The following is a 23401-nucleotide window of genomic DNA, read 5'->3' as shown; positions in this document are numbered from 1 at the left end:
TCATGTTAAGTCTCCCTCTTCCCTGCTTACCACAAGGCTGCATGTTCAGACCTGTCTTGTCCATCAAGGCTCATGTACATGCAGCTCTCACTTGTCTGCTGATGCAGTGTAGGCATGCCCATAGCTGCTCTGCGTGTCAGAGCAATGACTCTCTGCTTGAAATGTGCCCTTGACATTTGGATTCTTGTTTTCTTCCTTTCAGACAGTAGAACTTGTGGATCAGTTGCTTCGGAAAGTGGATCCTGCCAAAGACAGGGAACTGTGGGTAAAAGAACACAAAACTGGAGATATCCGACCTGTGGACATGGAAATATAGACTGATCTGTAGTTGGATGCGATGAGTCCACTGAATTAAGCAGGCTGATGTTTGTTTGTAAGGGTCAAAAGAGCATAGGGAAAAGGTTGTTTCACTACCAGACACCTTGTAATTTATGCCTGTATGGGCTATCTCTGTTCCATTTAGTCATTACAATGGTCCTCGTTGTGCTAAGCCTTAAGCACCAGACATTCCAGGGTGAAAAAAACAGATGTGTGCTTCCCACCAGAGGTTCCCAATTGCACGCAGCTTCCAGGAGAAATCTGCTTTCTGGTACAGAAAGTGCTCTGTTCTTCAGTGACTTTGTGCTCCACCCCTTGCATGACTATCTCTATACAGTTTGTTAGAACAACCATGCAGTGAGCCTCTGGCCAGCAAGTAGATAACTGAAAATGATGCAGGAGGCAAGGAAGTCCTGATCACGAATCCCAGGTCTATCACTGACTGCTTTCATGGCCACAGGCAAGTCAATTAACTCTCCTGGCTCCCCCATCTATAAAATAAGCGTATCTTGCAGCAATGTTGTGTGAATACATTGATTCCATATAACACTGTCTTTCACCACGGCAGTGAAGTGATGGCCCTTCTCCCAAAATCCAGGGAGAAGATTCCTGTTCTTCCTGTTTTATACTCCCTCTCAGGGATACATAAACCCATTTTCATGATTTCTGTTGTAGGCCACTCGATAAGTTTGAAAGTGTTGCCATCACAATTTTTTATCAAGAAGGACTTGGTTGTACTATACCTACCTCATTAGCTGTCAGAGTGCCCTCGATGACAGAAGGAGGTTATATTCCAAGGAATAAATGAGATGTTAAAAATCTTTCCTGCTCATGCAAGGTGTTTTTCCACAGAATCTCCTTAAAGACAGTCCTCTAACAGTTTACTTGGGATTCAGGTTTAAATTTCCTTCGTTGGTTTCTTCAGGTGAATATCACAGACCTTAGGTATTTTTAATTACTGAGTTTGTCCAGCTAAATTTTGGCTTTTATCTTTTTGGAGCCTGATTTTCAAAGGTGCCATGAATATGTCATGCTAGATTGCATTCAGTGTAGATGTAGGTGCGCAGCACTTCTGTGCCATCAGAGTCCTAACCTGAGTTGTTTTCTATGTTACCCTTACTGCAAACCACCAAAAAATTCAACACTGCTCTTAGCAAATAGTGTTACATAGTTTGGAGACTGGTTTTGAAAAGGTATTTATTTTCTTCTGCTGTTACTTCTGATTGATTATTCAGTGTTGCTGTTAAAATATATTTTTTCAGCATTTCATACAATGCAAAGATTCTTCAGATTCTTGCTTTAGATCCAGGAGAAACCTTGATTCTCACCACTGTGGCCTTTACTCAGTGTTTACTGTGGTCTTAGCTACAATTTCCCAAACCATGGTATTTCATTTGACCCACAGTTATGCTCCATTTTGTCTCACTGTTACTGTCTTTTTCTCCCCAGCCCCAGAACTGCATCCTTCCTTTGTTCTACTGCTATTCCAGGTTTTTGTTCACCATCCTCCCAAGTGCTGCAATTGGATCACTGGGAGTCAATATTCCTCTTTACAAATACAAACTGAGACACAGAAAAGTCTTATCTGAAGCATGTTTTTAACATTGCTGCAGTGGTTATTTTTCTGGTTTATTATTTCAGACTGAATTCTCTTGCATTTTCCTATTGCTCCCTTTTTCTTAACCATCTCTTTACCAGTTCAGGTTCGTTCCTGCCTTGCAGATGCCTTCACAACCCACTCCTCTGCTGCTTCATAACCTTTATAAACCTTTTGCATGCTGGCAGTTGTAGTGTCATGACTACTGCATGCTTGGGATCACCGTTCCTGTGTGACACCTCCTGTGCTGCACTTTCCCTGCACACTTGGGAATTTGGACTACTATTTTATTCTTGGTGTTGGAAGAGCACACTGTGATGTGAGCCTCACCTCAGTTCCTGCAGAGACCATTGCAACACCAGTTGAAGTGTTTGGTTTGTGAGTGTCCTTGAGCTTAGTTAGAGCCTCCCTGGAATCCTTTTCTCCTTCCCTTCTTCTCTCAAGCAGGGCATTGATGATCTCTCCTTTTCAGTCTCTCTACTGATTCACTTGCTGTCTTGCTAAATTTTTGGGCATACCAGTGTATGCTTTTCTTACCTTGCACTTCAGAGGACAGGCACTTTTTTATTTTTTAAGCCACAAGTGCAGGTTGAACTTTCAAAACTTCAGTGGCCAAAATAACGTGAATACGTGTAAGCTGCATTTCAGGTTGCCCCCTCTTCTAGGCTGTATTGCAAATTGAAATGAGCAGTCTTGACAATGCCTCAGAACATTCTTGTTTTGATTACAAAACAAAGCTAGTTGTGCACTTTATACAGTATTCTCCTTAATAAATACCTGAAATAATCTGTTAGCAATTACACTTTATTTTTCCTCTTTCTTTAAAGATGTTTGTTATATTATCTATTTTGGACTGGAAATACTGTCCATTAGCACAGCTTTCTCTGGGGACTGCAATGTGTTTTGGTTCCTGTACTAAGGTGTATTTATGCTGCTCTAAATTCTTAGTGGGGTTGGTTTTTTTGTTGTTTCTGTTTGTTTGGGTTGGTTTTTTTTTTACTTTGGGTTTTATTTCTGGACAGTTTTCCTGCTTCTAGTTCTTGATCCATTTAAAATGTTTTAGGGATGTGATTTGCCCAGAGCAGCAATTCTCTTGGTGGAGTCTGATCTCTTTGTCACTTCAATAAGCAGAGGAGAGCACAGGTACCTGGCTGCTGATCTTTCCCAGCCCCAGGAGACTCTGGGTTCTGCTCCACGGTGGGTGAGATGCTTCGTCCACAACACCACTTCCATCTGTATTCAGTGGAAGTTTTGCTGTTGCCTGTAAACAGTTTCCAGCTTACTTCTTTCAAAAGATGATATTCCTCCTTGATCCAACACTGCAGATCAGTGTCACCTGGCTCGTTCCCTTCTCTGACTGGTGCATCCTGCACAGTGTGATGTCTTACAGGTCAGGGCATGCTGGAGTTCCAGTGCTTCTAACAGGCAGCATCTTGAAAGTGGCATGTTTAAAGGAAAGCATGGATTCCTGCTCTCATGTTTGTTCCTAAGAAGGTAACTTTGGGAGTTTCAGCATTGCTCTGTTTGTCTTCCACTGAGTTTCAGAGATGCAGTGGAACTCAGTATCTCTTCATTCTCCTCCTAAACAGCTGCTTCTCCAGAGCAAGATGCAGCTTGGTGTTTTATTAAAATCCTAGCATCCATGGATGCTGCGTGATGATGCTGCAGTGTGACTGACTAATAGAGTACCAAAGTAAGTCTCTTCCCTCCATACATACTGAGCTTAGGCATCGTCTCATTTCATCTGGCAGCTCCCACGCTTGGTGTGAGTTTTTGCTGGTTTAGTCACTGTGGGTATCAGATTGGCAGGGCTCTCTCCCATCTTCGTGTGCTCTGAGGTCACAGAGCAGGTCAGTTCTCAGTTAACACTGTTTGCTTTCACTGGCAGAGGTAGAACAAGTGGGAGTTTTCCTCTGGTCCTTAGCAGGTAGCTCTGTTTGTCCAGATCTGTTGAAGCCACCTGTGTTTTGGGAGTGCTGCCACACCTGTGGAGCTCCCTCTTGGTCTGAGCGATGCTGTCACACGTGTCCTATGCTGGAGGGCTCTCTGGCACTCTCCATTTCAGCCAGAGCCTTTTGGCCCTTGTCTTAGCAAAAGGGCTTCCTGAATTCCTTCAGGAGTTCAGGTCTGTGGCTTCAGGTCTGTTGAGTGTCCTGACACCAGCGCCAGAGCTGGTGAGGTGCTTGTACCCTCAGCTGCCGTACAGAATGAGAACTTCTTATTCATCATCCATGCCTCCCTGCCTGGTGTTCAAAGCCATCTTCTGGCACAGTTGAAATTCTTTCTCTCTAAGGTATTTTTTCAGCTTGTTTCCTACCAGAACTCATTCTGGATCCAGTGCTGTTGGCTGATTCCTGCTGGAGTTTGAGCTGAAAGCAGTGAGTCCTTCACCACATGGGCCAAAGGCACTCTTCTCCCATTAGGGGCAAGATTCCAGTTTCTTTCTTGGAGCAATAGCCAAAAAAGGCCTAATTCAGATTTCCAACTTGCTCCAGATTCAGTCATCTCTGTAACTCACACTTGTTCATCACTCCTATGAGTTGGACATCTTTTGAAAGACTTTGCTTGCTCCCTTATAGGGACGTTAGTTCATTATTGGACACTGGAATTTTAGAAGATTGCTTTAATTTTTTTTTTTTTTTAATTTTAAAACACTGTAACAGCAGTGAAAATGATACAGAAATCCCTGTTATGTCTCTAGACTCCCTTTCCTCCTGTGCAGCCCTTTCTGAGCTGCTGGGGGGCAGCTGTGCTCCCCCTTATGTTGCACAGGTAAACACTGAAATCACACTTCCTTGAGTGCCTAACAGGCAAACTTGTGCACTGCTTCTTTTTCCCATTATGCAGCTTTTTTTTTCTTTGCTTAGGTTGGGGTTTTTTTTTCCCTAACAGGAATTTTCTGTGAGGCATTCACAGGAAACTTCTACATGCTCGTAGCAGTCATCATTTCTCAGGTTTTGTCAGAACCTCCTTAAAGTTTTCCCTGTTTTTAATGTCATTATTTAAGTACTCGCTGCAAGTTAGGCTTGTTACATACAAATGTGCATTCTTCACCTGTTCTTTGGAAGTGCTCAGCACTCAGAGATTTCTTGGAATACAACAGGGAGCTAAGAGCTGAGAGTCTTTGAAAATCAGGCTAACAAACAGAAATGCACAAGCCTCTTTTTTCCTTACTTGTACTCAAGTACACAGATAAAGTAAATACTGAGAAACGAGAAATACTTAATGTATGAGATGTAGTTGCTCTCTGTGCAGCTCCCAGCAGCTCCAGTAATGTTCTTGTGTCTGGCTGCAGTCAGAACACACCTCTGGAGTATGGACCACCAGGTCACCTACTGATGCAGCTGTAAAAAATCCATAATTCAGTAACAAAGTAGCTCTGCCCGTCTATTTCTTCAGTCACACACAGGGAGAGAAAGGGCACTGCTTACCCAGGAGGGTCCTTCACTACCAAGCACCTTAAGAAATCCAGACGAGCACTTTGAAGGTCCCCCTGGAACGAGTAGATGTGACTTCTTGATGTGATTATTTGATTGTTTTCTTCTGGACTGAAAACAGATTTACTATTTAACAGTATCTTGTGTGCTCTTGTCCACTAGTGCAGCCTGCTGTGTCTGTTCCCAGAGGTGGCAGGCAGAGTCCAGTGTCCTGGGGGCAGTCCTGGTCCCCCTGACATTCCTCTCATTTGGCAAGAACTACGTCTTCAAAAGACAGTGTCAGAAAAGCAGTTTTGAAAACAGTGAGCTTTTCAGTTCACAGTCCTTTCTGGAAGGCCTGAAGGCTTTTTGCTACCCAGTGTGTGTTGAAGTAGGAGAGAGACGTGGCAGAGGTTGCTGAAGCGTTGGCTCTGAGGGGTTCTTGCTGTGTGGACATTGCTCCCATCCTGGCACTGGGGTGGGGAATGGCCCACAGGCATCCTGTGTGCACCAGAGGAGCCTGCTGGTCCAATCTATCTTAAACCAGGTGGGCAAGAGTCACAGGTAAATTCAGATTAAAAACAGACACGTAGGGCAGGAAGATCGTTTCTTCTGTGGCATCTCTGTCAGACCCTGATGGGAAACGAGCAGTGGTGAGTAAGTGGCCCATCATTCTCGCCATTCTGCTCAGCACTTGAAAATCAGTGATGAAGTGTTCCATTGTGTCTGTTGCTGATACAGAGCTCTCCAGCTCACACCTGGTTGCACCCGTGGAAGAGCAGTAGGTGCCAGTGCTGCCCTGGGGACTGGAGCACGGGCTCTGGCATTTGGCTGCCCCACACCGGGTCGGGTGTGCTGAGCCTTCTGTGCTTCAGGAGCCCGGAGCACACAGCCCTGCTGTTGCACAGTGGGAATGAAGTCTTTCCTGGCAGCAAATCCTTGTCTTTTCCTGAGAAGTGTTGTTGTATAAATAACACCCATTACTTTGTCTTACAGTAGATTTTATTCATATGAGTGGTGCATCTTTCAGCTCTTAATTTTTCCCTCTCTGTTGTTACTGTAGCCAGCTCTTCATCAATGAAGTACAGCACTTTTCAGGACCTTTTCTTTAATTCTGAAATTTCATAGAACATATCTGTTATTTCGACGTGCTGACCAAACGTCATGCTTTCGGGTGTTTTCTGAGAGTTTTAAGAGCTTTTTTGGAGAGGTTATTTTGGTTTTTACTTTGGAGTTTTCCTATCAGCCACCAGGTTTGGAAGTGTAATAACTCCTTTTTGTGCTAGCCACAGTTTCTTTTTTCTTCCTGGACATTTTTTCTGAAGGGAACAACACATAGCACAATTCAACTTAAATTTCTAATCCCATGCATTCCTCAAGGCAGAAACCTTTTGTGCCTAATGATGCATCTAAGAACTGTATGTGGATAAAATATTTCATAGACCAATTTAAAAAAAAAAGTCTTAAGTTAACCACATAATAATTACAGAAAAAAAATACATATAGATTTGAGACATTCAAATTTAATTCCCTCAACTTACATTAAGTTGAACTATTTCAGGTGTGTCGTAAGAGACAAACTCAGTGGATATTCAGAACAAAAGCTTTCCAGCTGCTCTATCCAGGTTCAGTGAGTGGACAGGACTATAATTTTGAATATATGCAGTCTTTTAGGGCTACTGATTTAACAAGTAACTGAGTAATGGCTTGTATCACAACCCTATTAAAATTCTGCTGGTAGATCCCCTTGAAGTGCCTCTTTAAATGTATCAGCTACAAAAAAAATACATAAAAAATACACAAATTCACCCTACAAATTGCCAAATCTCAGGAGCAGCCATTGTGCACAAAGCTGTGCAGGATTCTCAGCCCCCTTCCTTGCTCTGAACTGTGCACCCTTTTAGGACACCCACATCTCCAGGAGACCTGCCTTTGTCTCTGATAATTTACTGTCCAGCTCAGGCATCCTAAGTTCTCAGTGCTTAAAATGGAATAGAAAAAATTAGACTTAAAAGCAACTGCATTGAAGCCAATCTTTGGACCCATCCTTCAGTGTAGGGGTCTCAGTAGAATAAGCAGGGAATTCTGCATAAAAATAGTATGCAGTGATAATTTTGCATAGAAGAGTTGTGATACTTTACTGTGTAAAATTAATAATAATAATAAATAATAAAACCCCACAGCCTTTTTTTTTTTTACAGCAGTTGCTGAGAAGAAATGTTCTGGTCCTGGAACTCAAAAGCTGAATGTGATTTCAGGGATCTCACATCTGCTAACATAATAATCATAGTCATGTTAATCCCAGAATTTGGGAATGGTTGACCTGAAATCCGTTGTTCCTTTGGAGTTTTTTGATGGAATGGCTGAGGTTATCAGAGCAGCCTAAGGAATTTGGATGTTCATACTCTTGCAGATCAAAAGCACTCCTTAGGGACAGCAGTCTCTATCCATTATGAAAACAGCAGGCACTAGTGATGGACAAATAACTTTCTTCTCCTTAGATGATTTCCTTGTTTTCTGCAACGCAGGACAGTGCGAGAATTCCACTGGGCAGTTCTGCAGACTCTGTAGCAGCAGGGATTCACAGGCAGGCCAGATTACCAGTCATACACTAAACCAGAGTTTTCTACCAAAATAAAGTTGCTTATTTGGTCCTTTTTTTGTGTAAGTTTTCCTAAATACTTCTAAATTTCTAGGAAAGTTGTCTTTTGCCAGTACTAATGACCTGTTTTTAAAGATGCTTAACCAAAATTTTGTAACTTCCCATAAATTTTGGCTGACTAGACCCCTTAAATAGTTTATTTATCATACAGCCTCTGTCTGGGTTACTAGTAAATCTTGGATCATTGTGGAAATTACAGGATGGCTTTTGTTCCCTAAGGATAGATGAAGGAATCACTTACTGAACTTAAGTTGAATGAAGAAAAGATTTAAGGGGCAGATCTTCAGCTCGGGTAAACTGGCAGGGTTCAGTGGAAGCTCCTTGATGTTGGCTGTGGATCTTGTCCTTCAGTGTTGAAGGCATTTCCTCTATGTAATTTTTCTGTCTTACTGTAAAACGATTTCATATGGTTAAACTGTATTTTCCTATATTGTTCTGCAAGTTTATATACACCATAGTGCTCATCTCATCTCCTGTAAAATAAACTGTACAGAGACACATCGAGCATGGAACTGTCTTTACCCCGTTGCTTTTTCTTCTCCCACAGCCCCACACCCTGCGAGTGCAGTTTGATCAAAGACACGCAAGTGCAGCTTGAATTTGCAGCCACGTCACGGGGGTGCAATCTGTTTGTGCTTACCCTTTTCAGATCTTCACATGATTTTCAGACACATACGGTTCCTACAATTTTTTTTTCCCCCCCAGAAATCAATTCAAGTAGCACCTGTGGTTAAGTGGTTCTTAAGCAAGCAAGCTGACCATGAGCAGGCTGAGAGCAGCTGCCATGGAATGGGTGTGCTTTCATGTTTTAAGTGATCTGGAGGCCTTTCCCACCCAGTCAGTCCTTTACCCTCATGTTTCACGTGCAGCTTGAAGCTCAGTTAAAAACACCGCTATAAAGTGCTCTTAATAAATTGTTCTCCTTTCAGTATTTGAGTTAACATGCATGCTGACAGGTTTCCTGACAAAGTCAAAATCAGGCCTGCCAAAATCCTGTCTAACCCAACACCTGCCTGTGGAAGGGGGCTCAGAGCACCCAGGGGTCACAGTTGTGCAGAACACAAGGCCACCTTCCAGCAGGGTGTGACTCCTGGAGGCAGCACATCCATACATCTCATAAACCTCAGTGGAGACTCCTTCTAAGAATTTTTCCAGTTTTGAACTGACGTTAGAATTGGTTTCTGCGACCCCCTGAGCTCAGTGTGCTTGTGCATGGAGGTGGGAAGGGGTGCCAGAGGTCTGCACGCTCTCCTTGGAAAGGAGAAGACACTGCAAGTGAGACATTGAAAAAGTTCCCAGGTGGAAGCTTGGTTTTCACAGCAGTGTCTTTGCATCTTGTCCTAAGTTGCCTAAATCTATTAAAAAAATCTCAGAACGCTGTTTCAGACTCAGGCCTGAACTCCAGCAGTGCTCCTGGTCCCGTGGGCCAGCCCTCAGGCAGGGGAGTCCCGTGGGTGCTCTTGGGGCCTGACAATGTTGATCCTGTTGGATCTGTCTTCATCTGTGTTGGCTGCTGTACACACAAAGAGACAACTCTGCCTTGCAGGGCTTGGGATGGACAGCCAGCCAGCCTGCAGAAGGTCACAGGTGCTTATTTGCAGTGTTCATGGAAGGAGTCACATAAGGCCACTGAAATACTGCTGTCAGTCAGTTGAAAAAGTTAAACTTATTCTACAAGGTGAATGGGCTGACGTGAGTTTTTTAAACCTTCAGAGGTCAGGGTGACCCATGTTCTGCACGAGGCCCTTAGAGATAAAGCTGTGTGTAAAGTAAAAGTAAAGCTATGTGTACAGCAACTGGTTTAACTCAGATCATGTAATCTTTCCTGGTTTGCTACACCACCACCATCTCTGTCCTGTGGTTTCAGTGAACACGGTGGCAGTTTCTGAGCTGATGGTCAAAGGGTCCAGGGAGTGCTATTTGCACAGCTTCCTTTGAGTTAACCTCACACAAAAGGCAAGTTTCAGCAGCCGTGATCTTCTGGCTTCACTCAAACCACAGAAATACTCATGTCCTATTTCTGACTTGGGGAAGTTACTGTCTTGGTCCTTATACAAATGAAAAAAAAATACAAACATGCACTAGTGAAGTATTTATTGTAGGGACAAACAGTCCAACCTCAGTGGTCTGTGCTGCAGGCTGTTTGCACTGTTTTCACAAGTCCCTGAAAGCAGAGGATGAAAACCTCCAGCTCTGATTTGATTTTGACTTCCTGTTTTACAAACTACAAAACCAAACACTCAAGTCTCCCAGAGCTATAGCATAAGTTTCAGTCTTTTTATTTACAGAGCTACGATTTTTTTTCTTTTTTTTAGATTTAGCAAATGTTTTAAGACTGTGTCATTTGGTTCTTTGCTCGAAGAGACCGGGACTGGTTTTATGCATCAGCTTATTGGATTTATTTAAGCTGAGTCCTAGAGTGCCAGTCAGCTCTGCTCACAGGCTTCAGGGGCTCTTCCCACTGCCTTTTCACTTCCTGCAAGTCTGTGTAAAAGGGAGGAAGGCTGCTGGATGGCACTGGGATGGAATGTGGAAATGGGGGGGCTAAGTCCAGACACCTTCCTGGCACTGCTCACAGTTCTCAGGGATCTTTCATGTGGGCTCACATTATCACAAAAATGCCTGCAAATTGTGTGCAGCTGTGTGTTCAAGAGCACAGTTAACAGCCTGGGTGCTGTGGTGCTTACATACATTACAGGCACGTGTGCTCAATGTCTTTTGGACCTTTGTTGCTTTATGCTTTCTCTCTGTTGCTGCAACAAATTCGTTTCTTAACCTCCCAAGTCTGTGGCAAGTAAAACTCTGGATTAGGCCAAAGGTCCATGTAGTCAAGTGTCCTGGCATGACAGTGACTAGTAAACACCACTTTCACAGGGAAAGGTGGGAGAGGAAAGCTTTGTAATGAATTACATGAAATACATTGTGATTCAGCCCTAGATTGCACTTTGATCTCTGCTCAGGGACTCTCTTCCCCAGGAGTTTCAGTGTTGTAGTTAAATGGCACTCGACAGATTTTTTGCCTCCCTAAAGATAAATTGATAGACTGTTTAGTCAGTGATTGATAACTGATCTTCTGTGATATCTTTCTCAAATAAAGTTTAGTAAGTCCACCCCTTTCCTCCCCTGAAAGACAAAGGAGAAAGGAAAAAGCTGAAGAATTCTTCCTGGTGCGTTTTTGTTCCTTTCCTTCGTTCTGCTGGGTGGTGGTTTGCACCCTCTTTGCTGAGCCAGTGTGATGAACATGATACACAAGGAAACAGCCTTGGAGCCTTTGAGGGCTGCTTGTGTGGCAGCTGAACTTCAGTTTCCTGGAGCTAATTGCAGTGACGAAGTTCACAAGCAGCTGCTCCTCACTGGAGTTGTGTGTGGCTCCAGGAATGACTGCAGAGATATCTAAACACGAGATGACATTTATCACAGCAGAAAGTTTGTGAGATTTGAAATGGCAGGTGGAAAAACATAGTTAAAAATCCGGAAGTGTGGTTGCTATGGAAGCTGGAAAAGATTATGTCAGCAAAATAACATCATGAAGAATTTTACAGATCACAGAATTTTCCTTAATGGGAGCTCACACTGATGGGAAAAGGGAAGAAAATCTGAGAATCAAATGAAAAGAAGAAGCTGTATCCTGAAAGGAAGGAGCAGTATTATCGATTCCAAGGCATAACTGACAGAGCTTTCCAGAATGGAATGGTTGTGCTTTACTATTTGAGCCTCTGAGGCACAGACTCTGACATGTAGAAGCAATATATTTAACAAAGAATGTAAGTGCACATGAATAATTAGCATAGAGTTGACATCTCTGGCTGTAGGAGGAGCCACTGTGTCTGGAAGGGTGTGCTCTAGGTGTAGTAAAATACAAAAGATTTATAGCATGTCTCACGACAGATTACTGAGATGGAATAAACCTTATTTGTACATATCAGATCAGTTATCACACCACATCTAATGGCAAAGCTCTTCTGAACCCCACAAGCTATTCTCGGCTTGGAATGCAATTTTTTTTTTCTTTTTTTTTGTCATGCAAGTTTTGACAGAAAAAACAATCCTTGGCAAAGACAACTCCAAAGCTGTGGGAGTCAGGTTTTGGCGTGGGTTGTCTCTGATGTCCTAAGCATTCATGTGCCACCTTGTCCTACTGAATGGATTGACTCAGCAGAGCCCAAACTCCCAGGACTGTGGGAGGAGGATGGGCTCTCTCCCCAAGAGGGAAGGAGCCTTTATCTCACTCCAGACTTTCTCATAAGGCAGTGGAAATCTGGGGACTAAAGGTGAGCAACCAACTGATAAAGAGAAAATGCCTGTAACCGTGTCTACACAAGCATAAAACCCTGGGGGAATGTAAAACTTTCTGTTGCCTGGTAATTAGTCGATGTGCAGATTAGATACATCATTTACATAAAATACCACTTGTAAACAAACACCAGTTTAGGTCAGTCAGTCTCCTCCACTCTTGTTTTGTCAGAACAAGACCCTATTTCTTGTCCTTCTGATGCCATGAAGATTTTTGCCTTTTCTTTTATTCCCCTGTTGTACCTTTTTACAACTTCTGTATTCCCAGTGCTTTTTCCCTACATTCTTGGACTTGTTTGTCAAGCTAAGAGACTCAACATTTTAGAAGCTTCGTAGTTAGGGATCAGTGTGCCCCAGACCCCAAGGTCCTCTCCAGAACACATTCTGTAAACCAAGATAGAACCATCCAGGGGAAGGTTCCTTGGGGAGGGGGGCTCACTTGAACCTCTCATTGGGGAATCTTTGATAGATCTGCTAATTAGTAAAGCCTATAATGTTATACCCAATGTTGGGGGGGAGTTATGGGAAGAAGAGAGACACAGAGACACAGGGAAAGACTCGACCAGGAAAAGGCATCACTTCGACTGTTTCTGTGTGTCCCGTCCGTGCACTTGGAGGATCCCTGGCTGCTACAGCTGGTTTTATCAGCTCATCGGGCTGCAGTGTCCCTCCAGGGGCTCCACAAAGGCTGGAAAGAAAATCCCAGGAGGATTCCTGGCTGCAGACCTTCAAGTTCCCAGGAGGACAGTCAGCTATTCCTACCGCTCACTGTTAACTAGGTGTGAATTGTGAGGTTCGATGCTGTCTTCTAGAAATAGTTTGTTTAGAAACCAGGAGCTTGTAATGATTCTGTAAAATAAATAATGCTATATTCTTAGGATGAAACCTGCTGTTATCAACTTAGAAACGTGCTTTCTGAAGGAATCCATGTGATGGTTGTTTTTATCAGACCTCAGGCCAACAGGGCCTGCTTATATAACAACAGTTGATTTTTATAAACTGAAAGAGGCAAAAAGCCCAAACACATAATAGAGAGGAGAAAATGCAGCTAGAGGGACTGCTGTTAGGAGAACAGAAAACTGGTTTCTTGACCATATGAAACTCTTTAAAATGCAATTAAAAAGTAAACTATTTCACTGAGATACCATAAAGTCTTAAAATTTTGACGTTTTTAACACCTAAGTAAAACACATTCTAAATAACTTCAAGCTCTTTCATGTCTTAAACAACGGCTCTGGAAGAAATCAGTCTGGTTTAAATTGAGGAAGACACTATAAATGTATGTGTGGTGTCTGGTGTTTCCAGTGGCTGCTGAGGAAATCCATTGCAGTAAAATTCTATGTAAGCAGAATGCACATTCTAGTAAAAAAACCTTTAAGAATTGTAGATAATATTATTTTAAAATGGATCAAACATTTACAGTTTATTAATATATTACTGAAATATACAACTTTGTATTGATTAAATAGGTTAACACATATAGGACTGTAAAATAAATACTTTTTTAAAGTGCCAGAAGTATGTTCTTGAACTAGTGCTAGTCAATGAATTGATCTGTTCTTTGCAACAAAAGAGTATATCATAACTGCCAAAGGCTAAACCTTTGTAGCCTGATAAATAATCCTAAAAGCATTGGTAAGTTACATAAGCTGGATCATAGAATATTAACAAACTCAATTGCATTTCATAGGTCTCTGGATGAGTTTGTATTTGAGAAATGAAACTTCACCATGGCTCTTGTCAAATGGTGGAAGAAGGATTTCACAATATTCTTTTGGTGCTGTCACAATCCCATGTCTTTATCCACTTTGGGGCCCCTGGGAGGAAGGTGGAGGCATCACTTACCACTGAGCTGCTTTGTCATTAAGGACACACGCAGGGCAAACCAGAAGTCACAGTGGCTTGTGTCAAAAGCAAGAACAGAAAAAAAAAATAAGGTAACAAAAATTGTAACAGAACATTTCATTTGGGCACATTCCATGGAAATATTTTGGGTTTTCATCTCATAATGACATTTATTTCCAGCACTAAACTTTAGGTGAAGATGCTCAAAAATGTATCAAAAGTTTGCTTCTTCCCAAGTTTATTTTTGGGGTTTTATATATATATATATATATATATATATATATATATATTTGGTCTGGTTTGGTCTAAAATTGGGGTGGTTTTCTTGAGATGGGGTATGATTTCAGTCTGTGAAGAAAGGAGTCTGCCACACACGTCTCTCTATTTATGAACCACTCCCATGAGAAAATAACAGCTTCTCACTGTGTGACTCGAAGGGCAGTGTCTCCAGAGCCTCCTGATTTCCAGAGTCCATCCTGCTGCCTGGTGTAGGTCACGAAAGCAGAAATGTCAGCTCAAAGCAGAAGTGATCCATCCCGATGACCTCTTCTACCCAGCCACACCGGTTAGCAACATCCAGAAAACATTTTTCTCAGATCAAGAAACCTGGAACATCTGGGATATCAACGGCTTCGTCCTTGCACTGCACGTTCCAGAGCTCAGAACAGTCTGGAGGTGAAAGATCTTTCGGAGCCCTGGCTGTTGGGAGATGCTGCCCCAGCTCTCTAAATTTCGCTTTCCTCAAAGACTTCCTCGGTTGTCTCTCCGGTGGTGACCTCTCCCTCGCTGCTGTCGGACATGCTCATCTGGGGGGGTCCTGGCCTGGGCTCTGTCCTCTGCCTCCTCAGCACCTGCTGCACCTGCATGTCTCAGGGCTTGCTCACCTCCAGGCAGAAGTGGTGTTTGCTGCTGAGGGGCTGTTTTTTCCGTTTCTGTGAACATTTCCTGAGGTACTTGATGTTTTCCCCGAGAAAGCAGAGTTTGCAGCCGAAGGGATCTGCCAGCAGGAAACGGGACCACTGCTTCTGGAGCTCTGCTTTCACCTGAGGGGAGGAGAAAATAGTCTGGTCATGCTAATGGCATGTGGCCACCTTGTAGTTCACTAACACAAATACTAGTTGTATCTAACACTTCACTAGTTGTGAAGTGCTGAGCTTCCTGCCCCTTTGGGGTTCACCTTGCACCTCTTGGGGTCCTTGTAGGCTAGGAACAGCCTTGTTTGCTAAATCAATCTGAAGAGTCCAACCTCTTCCTTCTGACTTGGGAAAGCTTTTCCTCTGCAAATCTGATGTGTGTGAGAGCTCAAGTGACTCCTGTTTACAGTCTGCTGGAGTGAGGAGGAGGAGGAAGGCGCAGGGGCTGAGGAAACGAGGACCACGCAGCTTTGCCCAAGTGTTATGGTGGTGTAGCTGGTTTGTTTTGTTAAAGCCTTTTATCTGGCAGCCTGATGGAAATTCTCTGCACTGAGTGTCCCACTGCCTGCACCTCAGGAGCCAGCACTGCAGAGGAGGACAGGCTCTAGCCCCGTGTGGAGGAGTGGGGCTTCCCCTGGCTCTGAGCAGCAGCACTTTGGCCTGAGAGTTCAGCTGGACCAGGTGGTAGAAGGCCAAAAGAGCAACTTTCAACTGCTGATGAGAGCTGCTGGCAATTCTGTGCCCTTCACAAATGTCAGACAAGCAGTTCTCTACTGCAGACAAGTGCCAGCTCTCTTTTTTATTTAAGTAGTTCTGAAATTACCGCAGAAAGTCTGGAGTTTCAGCTGATTAAAGGACTGGGTTTTAGGTGGGTGACCATAAACCTCTAGTGGTATTTCAGACACCACTCAGGCTTCAATGGAAATACTTTGCATTTGAGTCCAAACCTGTGGTAGTTCTTGTTGTTCTCTTCACACAGAACAATTTTACCAGCTCAAAAGAACACATACATGCTCTCAATCAACAGACCTGCTCAGCGCGTTCATCCTTCTTGGTGTCATTAAGATACTTTACTAATGAGCTAAAAACTCCTCTCTCAGCATTATGTCTTACCTCTCCATTAGCAAAGCAATAGAGAACTGCTACCAAAAAGCCCTGCAAGAGAAAGGGAATGAGAGGAAAAAGTCAGTGTGCAGGAAATACCTGAAGCATTAATTTAAAGATGACATTAGAGTTAAAACCATAAATACAAACAGTGCTCCTTAATTTTCAGTAAGGAAACCAGCTGCCAGCATTTTGTTTTTAATGAAGTACACAGTCACTTGTTTTTGTGCAGTTCCTTGGCAAGTGCAGGGCACATTTTGTGCAGATGCTGAAGAACAGACTATAAAATCCAGTTTTATCCTCATTTTTCTACCACATAGTACTTTTTTTCCCAAGCTATTGCTGTTATACTGTGACTGCTGCTATTTCCAAACGTGGTAAAATAAAAAAAAATGCAGCTTGGTTTCTCATATTATCTGTATGCTTGTTTGGGTTTGTGAATGAGTCTACTGAGATAGATCTCATTTGGGTGCTTCTTACAAATTATTTCTATATTAAGTGATTAGTGTTAGTTCAAAGTTCAGCTATATTGAGTCTTTTGACCATTTTGAATTGCTGTTTTTCCTTTGAAACCGATTTAGATAAACACCTTAAAAACCCCTGGAGATATAACTTGTTTTAAACCAACCCCAAAATTATTCTTTCCATTTGCCTCTCTGTGTTTGATGTCAGACTAAAGCAGCTTACAGGCTGCATCTCAGCCCCACAGACATGCAGATTTATTCCCACTGCTTCAGGAAATGCCCTTTTTTGGTGTGTTTAAAGGCAGCTGTGACACAAGTTCTGATTAAGAAAATAAACACTCTGAGTCCCAGGACAAAGGTGCAGCTCAGCTGACAGCATTCAATTGTTCTCACACTGATACTTTTCCAGAAATGCTTCTGCTTTTCTCAGACAAAAGTTTAAAAAGAAATTCACATACACAGAAGCTTCAACGTTTTTCATTACACCTAGCATGAACCAATAGCATTCTGAGCCTGCTGTTAATTTTCTAGCAGTCCTGAAATATTTGGAGTCATTAATTCCTTCAGCATATGTGCAGTAAGTAGGAAAAGAAGCAGTTTATCTGCAACACCAGTGGAAATGGGGACAGGAGGAAGAGCAAACAGAATTGCTTTTTAAAATACAAAAAATTGGATTTTATTTCTATCCTTTTTCATGCTTCGTCTGGGTTATGGTAGGAAGATAGAATTCACCAGAGTTAATAATAGATAATATTAAGTACAAATTGTAACATAATAATTACCTTGCATAAATATAATGTATTATCATCTAATATTTTAAATATTTAAATATATTGCAATATATTATACTAAATACAAATCTGCTAGCTTAAAAAGCAACTTTTTATGCAGAGTTTCTCCTGCTCCTGGATGCAGTTCTCTTTTTTTGGGGGGGGTAGAAAGTTCATGACTCTGCTGGGTATGAGCTCTAAATTTGGCCTCACGGGCACCACAAGCAGAAATAGGATTTGAACTACCCAGCAGTGCTGAGTCCTGTGCTTGCTAAGCCTGGTGACAGCCAGTGTGAGAAAGGCAGAGACTCACCAGATTAGGAGCTGCCTGTGGGAACATCCCTGGGCTGATTTCAGCTTGTGAAAACCACTGTGAATCTCGTTCACTGCTGCAGGATCAGAGCATGCAGTGACAAGCAGAAGCACTGTAAAATCACACCAGAAGGTGGAAGACTTTGCTGATTATTTATATTTGATGTTCACTTTATACCCTGCTTTCTTTAGTGCTTACTCATTTTTCTCCCAATAAATTGATTTTCACGCTTAGAAACCTTCCTGATATGTTGTGACTTCTCAAACACATTTCCAGAATTATCCCAGGGCAAGTGAAAAATGAAGAATCAGAAATTCAGAAGAATGGTTCATTAGCAGAAACACCAATAGGAAAGGACAGATGCACATGCAAGCCTCACAATTGTTCTTCAGTTCTATTGACAATGGCAACATGATCAATTACTCCTCACATCACTGGGTTCTGTCCACCAGGCATCAGTGGTTTTTCCTGAGGGTAACAGTTCCCATGCACAAGAGAGCCAAGATGTTTAGATTGCTCCACTTTCTAAAGAAAAGCAGCATCGTACCTACAGCAGAACTCCTATTTAGAATTTAATTTTGTGCTCCTAGAAAATGTTTGAGTTAAACCTTCAGCTGAGATCCCAGGGATAATTGTTTTTCTTTAACAAAACAGTTTAACTGCCTTTTAAAACTACTGAGAAGATTTACAGACTAAACAAATGTAATTGTGTACAGTTTATGTGCTTTTTGGCTAATCCCTTCATAAATAATGCTGCAGCTAAAAAAGAGAATCTGCAATAAACATTGGCTAAGATCTTTGGGTATTTTTTAATGGATCTTTGCTTCTAAAGCATGACATGCTGCCAAGCGCATGCATGTTTCTCTAAAAGGAATGAAGTTTGTGTTCTTTAGCAAGGATGAGTAAGCTGGTTTATATATCAGATTTCTTTGCACAAGCCAGTAAATAAAATCCTCACTTAAAATGATTCTGTGCTTTTAAAATAAAATCTAGCCACTGCAACCTCTCCAAGTAAGGCTATGTCTAACCAAGGAACTTATACTCTAGCATTAAGGTCCCTTCCAACCCAAATAATTCCGTGATCCTGTGAACACCATGTCAGCAGGCTCCTTGGGGTTGTGGCTCTGCAGGAATTCTCTGCTGCCACTCAGGACATTTTTCCCCTCAAGCTGCAGTGGCAACTTTAAAGCGTAGCCTCAATAACAGCGTCAAAACACTGATGCATACATACAGCAGAGCACAGGTGCATTTATGCAAAGGTTAAACCCAAGGATCATCAGAAATCATGGGGAAAGTGCAGCAATGCTCCGATGGCTTCATGCCTCAGGCTGCAGCAGTGGGCAGCATGTGTCAGAGCCGTGAATTACTGAGGAGCAGCCACTTGCAGCCAGCAAGGTCACTGGGTTTTGCAGCAAATAAAGATCTGGGAATCGCTGTCCTGTTGCCCCAGGAAGATGAAGGCAGGAAGATACAGGTAAAGGACAGCTTTGCTGAGCAGGTTCATTAGTACTGTCTGAAAAATTCATTACTTAGCAGGGCTGCAGAACTCAGACAGGGCTTTGTGCCAGTGTCCAGTTCTTTGGCTTGGCAAACTGGAGAGCAAATAGTTACTGGGAAGCACACCCTGTGCCTGTGCATGAGTGGCCATCTGAGAATCACCACTGAGGTCCAGTAACAACTCACTCTGGAATGTGGACTGCTTAGAGCTGGCTATTTTACTGGAGTGTGGCTCTTGTACCCCTTCAGTCTTGCAGCTGAGATCTGAGGGCAAGGAGCTGCCACAGTCACACTCCTTTTCTCACCTCAGGTTTCTGCCCACTCACACAGAACTGAGTCAGGGTGATTGAAGGTGAACACCTGTAAAACACTCCTGGCTGTATGGGTGAGAAACTTCTTTTCCACCTGCAGATGCTGGTCCATTTGTCTGTTCCATCCATGGGAGGGCTCTGACAAATTTTCTCCTTAAACTAACTGAAAATTGATGCACGTGTACAGCACTTCTGTGAAGGCACACGTAGGAGTCCACAGGGTCACTTTGCAGATAAGGTGAACAAACACATCCTTTAGGGAAATGGAGCCCAAACCTTGGATGAGGCAGACATTGTCTTTGTTATGATTTTGGCTGGGAGTGTTTTAAATGGACCATTTTAATCCTGTTTCCAGAGCTTTGTGATGAGCTATTAACTATTACCAGGGAGCAGAGGACACCTTGTTCCTGAAAATGTCAGACTCCTTTTTTTTGATGTTTGGGACTATTGTATTTGAGTATGCATTTGTGAGAGGTTTATCTTGTTACTGCAGTAGTGTATTTAGAGACATTGTAGGTTGGGGCATAATATTAAATCAGAATTCACTGTAACTGTGGTGAGCAGAATATGCACTTGGATCTATGACCCCTAAAATAATGCTTGCAAAACAGTACTTACATGAAATGAGCTCATTGTCAGCTGAATGAAAAGTCTTATATGTCTTGAAAGTCCTTCCACCTGTTCATCAGTGCAGAAGGTAAATGCAAACTCATGGATCCCCAACAATGGAATCAGCACAAGTGTAGATCTTGCCAGTCTTAAAAAGAAAATATTCGATTGCTGTATTTTTTAAACATCCTTGGTGCCAAAATCAAAAACTCAGAGACAAAGAAATTATTCCAAAAATATGCCCTTAATATTCTAACTTCTGAATGGTAATAGCAGTTTTGTGATGTGAATAATGTGTGTATAAACCTATGGAAAGTCTAGTTAAAAGGCATGGGTAAATGGAATGTTTTCCGTGGCACAATAAAGTGATGCCTGATTCTCTAGCAGGCTACAAATATAGTGCTAGAGGGTTTTTCTTCTTCTTCTTGAATTTTGGTGACAAAGGGAGAAATGTGTCACAGCAGCAGAGGCCAGAGGTGTGAGAGAAGAAACCTGAGAGCAGAGCTCTTACTGCACTGAAAAGGCTTTGTGAAAATGCCCACGAAACTCAGCACACAGGTGCTGACCTGCCTTTGCCTCTCAGATAAGGAAATGTCTGTGGAGCCGCTTTTCCTACATCATATTCTGAATATCCATTACACCTGGTGGTGGTAGGTAAATCTTTAAGGGCAAACTGGCAAGTTTTTGATGTGACAAAAGTTTTAAAAAGGGGCCAGGACTTCTGTGTCATTTACTACATACCTGTATTTGTAGTCATGAAAGGTCATTTGCTGAGCTTTCAGTTTGGAAATCAGCATTCTGAGGATTTTTAAGAAGATGCCAAAGTTAACCTTGAAGGAAAATACATATGGTTTACTTAAAATAAATTTTATGACACTAATCAGTTAACTACTAAATAAATGTATAATTGATATTAAACACTTGCAAAACCTGCCACCAAATAACTGGAATGCAGTTGTGATGAGGCTGGAATACAAGCAGGTTATTGTCACATACTAAACATGCAAAGCTGAGCAACTTAGCATCACCTTATTCAGCCTGACATATCATTTGATACATGATCTCCCAGTATAAAATTACATCTCAATTTTTTAGTACAGAACCCTGCTTCCTCATTTTTTGAACAAAACTTCATCCATTCTGTCATTTTACGTCCCCCTTGATATTTCTGTAGTAGGAAACTGTATCTTAATTATTCCAAAATTTTGAAGGACAAAAATGGCACTAATTACAAAGAGCAAGGAGGGAAAAAAATACAGGTTATACAATTCTTACTGTGATGGAAAACAGCATTGGACCTCGGATGATCCACCAGATCCCCATGTGTTCATTTGTCCCCCAGCACCTGGAGAGTAATTTAAAGTATAATTCTTTTCATAGAAATTAAAAAAAAGAATGCTCACATAACTTGTATATCTATTTCAAAAGGAACTTGATGAAGTTCAACTTTTTCAGGTGGCCCCCTAAAGAACTGGAATTGGACTAGGAAGAGTTTCACCAACAACTCTAATTGTATTTATTCTGAAGATCTTTCCACAGGAGTGTTGATAAAGGTTTTCCTAGACCATAAAGTTCAGAACTATCTGGAAAACTCAGTCTTTGAATCCACAAAACAACTGTACATGACACCAAAAATTCATAATGAAATTAATCCTCCTTAAATTATCTATCTGAAACTGGAGACTGGAAATGAGTAAACCAGGAATTGTGACCATGCTTCTTGATCTGCTCAAAGGGATGCTTACTGTTTCCTTGAAACTGTCTCTCTTTCTCCTGCTTTAACCTCCTAATTTGTCCTGTGCATATGTCTCCTCTTGCTAATTAGCCTCAGGTTCTGTAGGATCTTGGCTTGTCATTTACAATTTACATGACATCTAACTCTGTAAGACCATCATTATGAATTGGATGTTGCTTATGATCCACATTGGCATTCCAAATAAAATTCCCAGGAAACCACAAAAAATAAGAGAACAAAAGATACTGTACCTAAACCACAGAGTTTATGTGATCTCACCAACAGCACCACTGAAGACCAGGAACTGATGCTTACTAGTGCATGTTACTGTCACTGATGCCCTCACCAAACACCAGCTTTCAGTGACTATCAGGTTTTGTCATTAGCCTCCACTACAATTTTTTTTTTTTTTACAAAGTGGCAGTGAATTCTAATTAAACTCAAAGTGTAGACGGTCTCCAAGGAAAGCACTGGTCTCCTTTTCGTACTGAGAGGATGCTCTCCATGAAGATGCTGATGCACAGTTTGCTTCACGTGAATGGATGAACATTGGCTGCAATAGTTTTCACTTCAGGAGCAGTGAAAGTTCATTCCACTCCTTGCTTTATGCATAAGTAAATCTGAGAATTCCTAGAAGAAGTTTGATGTAAAAGTACTAAAGGGAACCTTGAAAATATAACAAGTATCAATAGGTGCTGTATAATCTTACAATTTTCTTGTGTCAAGTACTGCCCAGGGCAAACAGAAATCAGCTAAGCAAACAGAAATCCAGTATTCCAAGGCACATTTTATTTAGCAACCTACCCAGTGTTCTCCAGTTTGGATCTGGTTATTCCCCAAGGGCCCACAAACAGGATTGGAACAACTGAAAAGGAAAGAAGAGTCAATCACAGCCAAGCTTGTAGAAGTGTGTGGTGCAAAGATTTGTGCTTTTCAGTTTTCTATTGAGAATTGTACAGAAATCAACTTCACCCTGGCTTTCCCCATTTGTAGTTCAAATACAAAATGACGTTTCATGGTGTAGTTGAATCTTGCATTTTCAGACTGATAAATACATTTGCACACAAACACACTGCTGATCTGCTGAAATCTTCTAAATTTCTGACCCAGAGAATTCGAAGTAATTGGCACACGAGGCCTCGCAGACTACGTCAGGCAGAAGTTGTTGAACCTGAAAGGAGTTTTCAGTCAAGGAGTGGAATGCTGCCTGGTTAATTAAAAGAGCTGACAAAGGATTGTTTTCCTGGACCCCTTCAAGAGAATCCCCATCCCCTTATTGTTGCCCCCACCCCCCACCCATTCCTGGAGATCACAGACTGCAGGCTGAAAAAAAACCCCTAAAATAAAGGATTACTGCACTATTCCAATGGACTACGAGTGTGCAAGCACAGGTCTCAAATCATGAGCTACAAGCAGGTGTTCCACTGGATTTTTAGCCCAGTAACACACAGGAGATTTTCTGGTGGATGTGGCAGAAATTAAAGGAGGTGTGGGACACTGGGACCAGAACAGGGACTATTCAGGATCCTGCGACACTGGCTAAGGTCATGGAG

At 42.1% G+C, this 23401-nt stretch overlaps 2 protein-coding genes across 4 annotated transcripts in view; one reads left to right on the top strand and one right to left on the bottom strand.

The window, feature by feature from the left end:
• The window catches only part of GAS7 (growth arrest specific 7), a 59866-nt gene extending 51361 nt beyond the window's left edge, over positions 1 to 8505 (top strand). For all 3 annotated transcript variants that reach the window (XM_042032737.1, XM_042032736.1, XM_042032735.1), the window contains one exon: positions 203 to 8505. In XM_042032737.1, the coding sequence (XP_041888671.1) occupies positions 203 to 316 (114 nt within the window). In that variant the 3' untranslated portion in view covers positions 317 to 8505. The remainder of the gene's footprint in view (positions 1 to 202) is intronic.
• A 5196-nt stretch (positions 8506 to 13701) lies between these two features.
• GLP2R (glucagon like peptide 2 receptor) overlaps positions 13702 to 23401 on the bottom strand; it is a 24819-nt gene continuing 15119 nt past the window's right edge. Inside the window, 6 exon segments of the mRNA XM_042032740.1 lie at positions 13702 to 15174; positions 16159 to 16200; positions 20123 to 20261; positions 20855 to 20943; positions 21389 to 21458; positions 22653 to 22713. Coding sequence (XP_041888674.1) covers positions 14857 to 15174; positions 16159 to 16200; positions 20123 to 20261; positions 20855 to 20943; positions 21389 to 21458; positions 22653 to 22713 — 719 coding nt within the window. The 3' untranslated portion in view covers positions 13702 to 14856.

Source organism: Corvus kubaryi, unplaced genomic scaffold, assembly GCF_017639235.1.
Source record: "Corvus kubaryi isolate FWS band 111438036 unplaced genomic scaffold, C.kubaryi_AGA036_p1.0 37353, whole genome shotgun sequence".
NCBI lineage: Eukaryota > Metazoa > Chordata > Aves > Passeriformes > Corvidae > Corvus > Corvus kubaryi.
The sequence above is the reverse complement of the archived record's forward strand: the minus strand, read 5'-3'. Positions and strand labels throughout refer to the sequence as shown.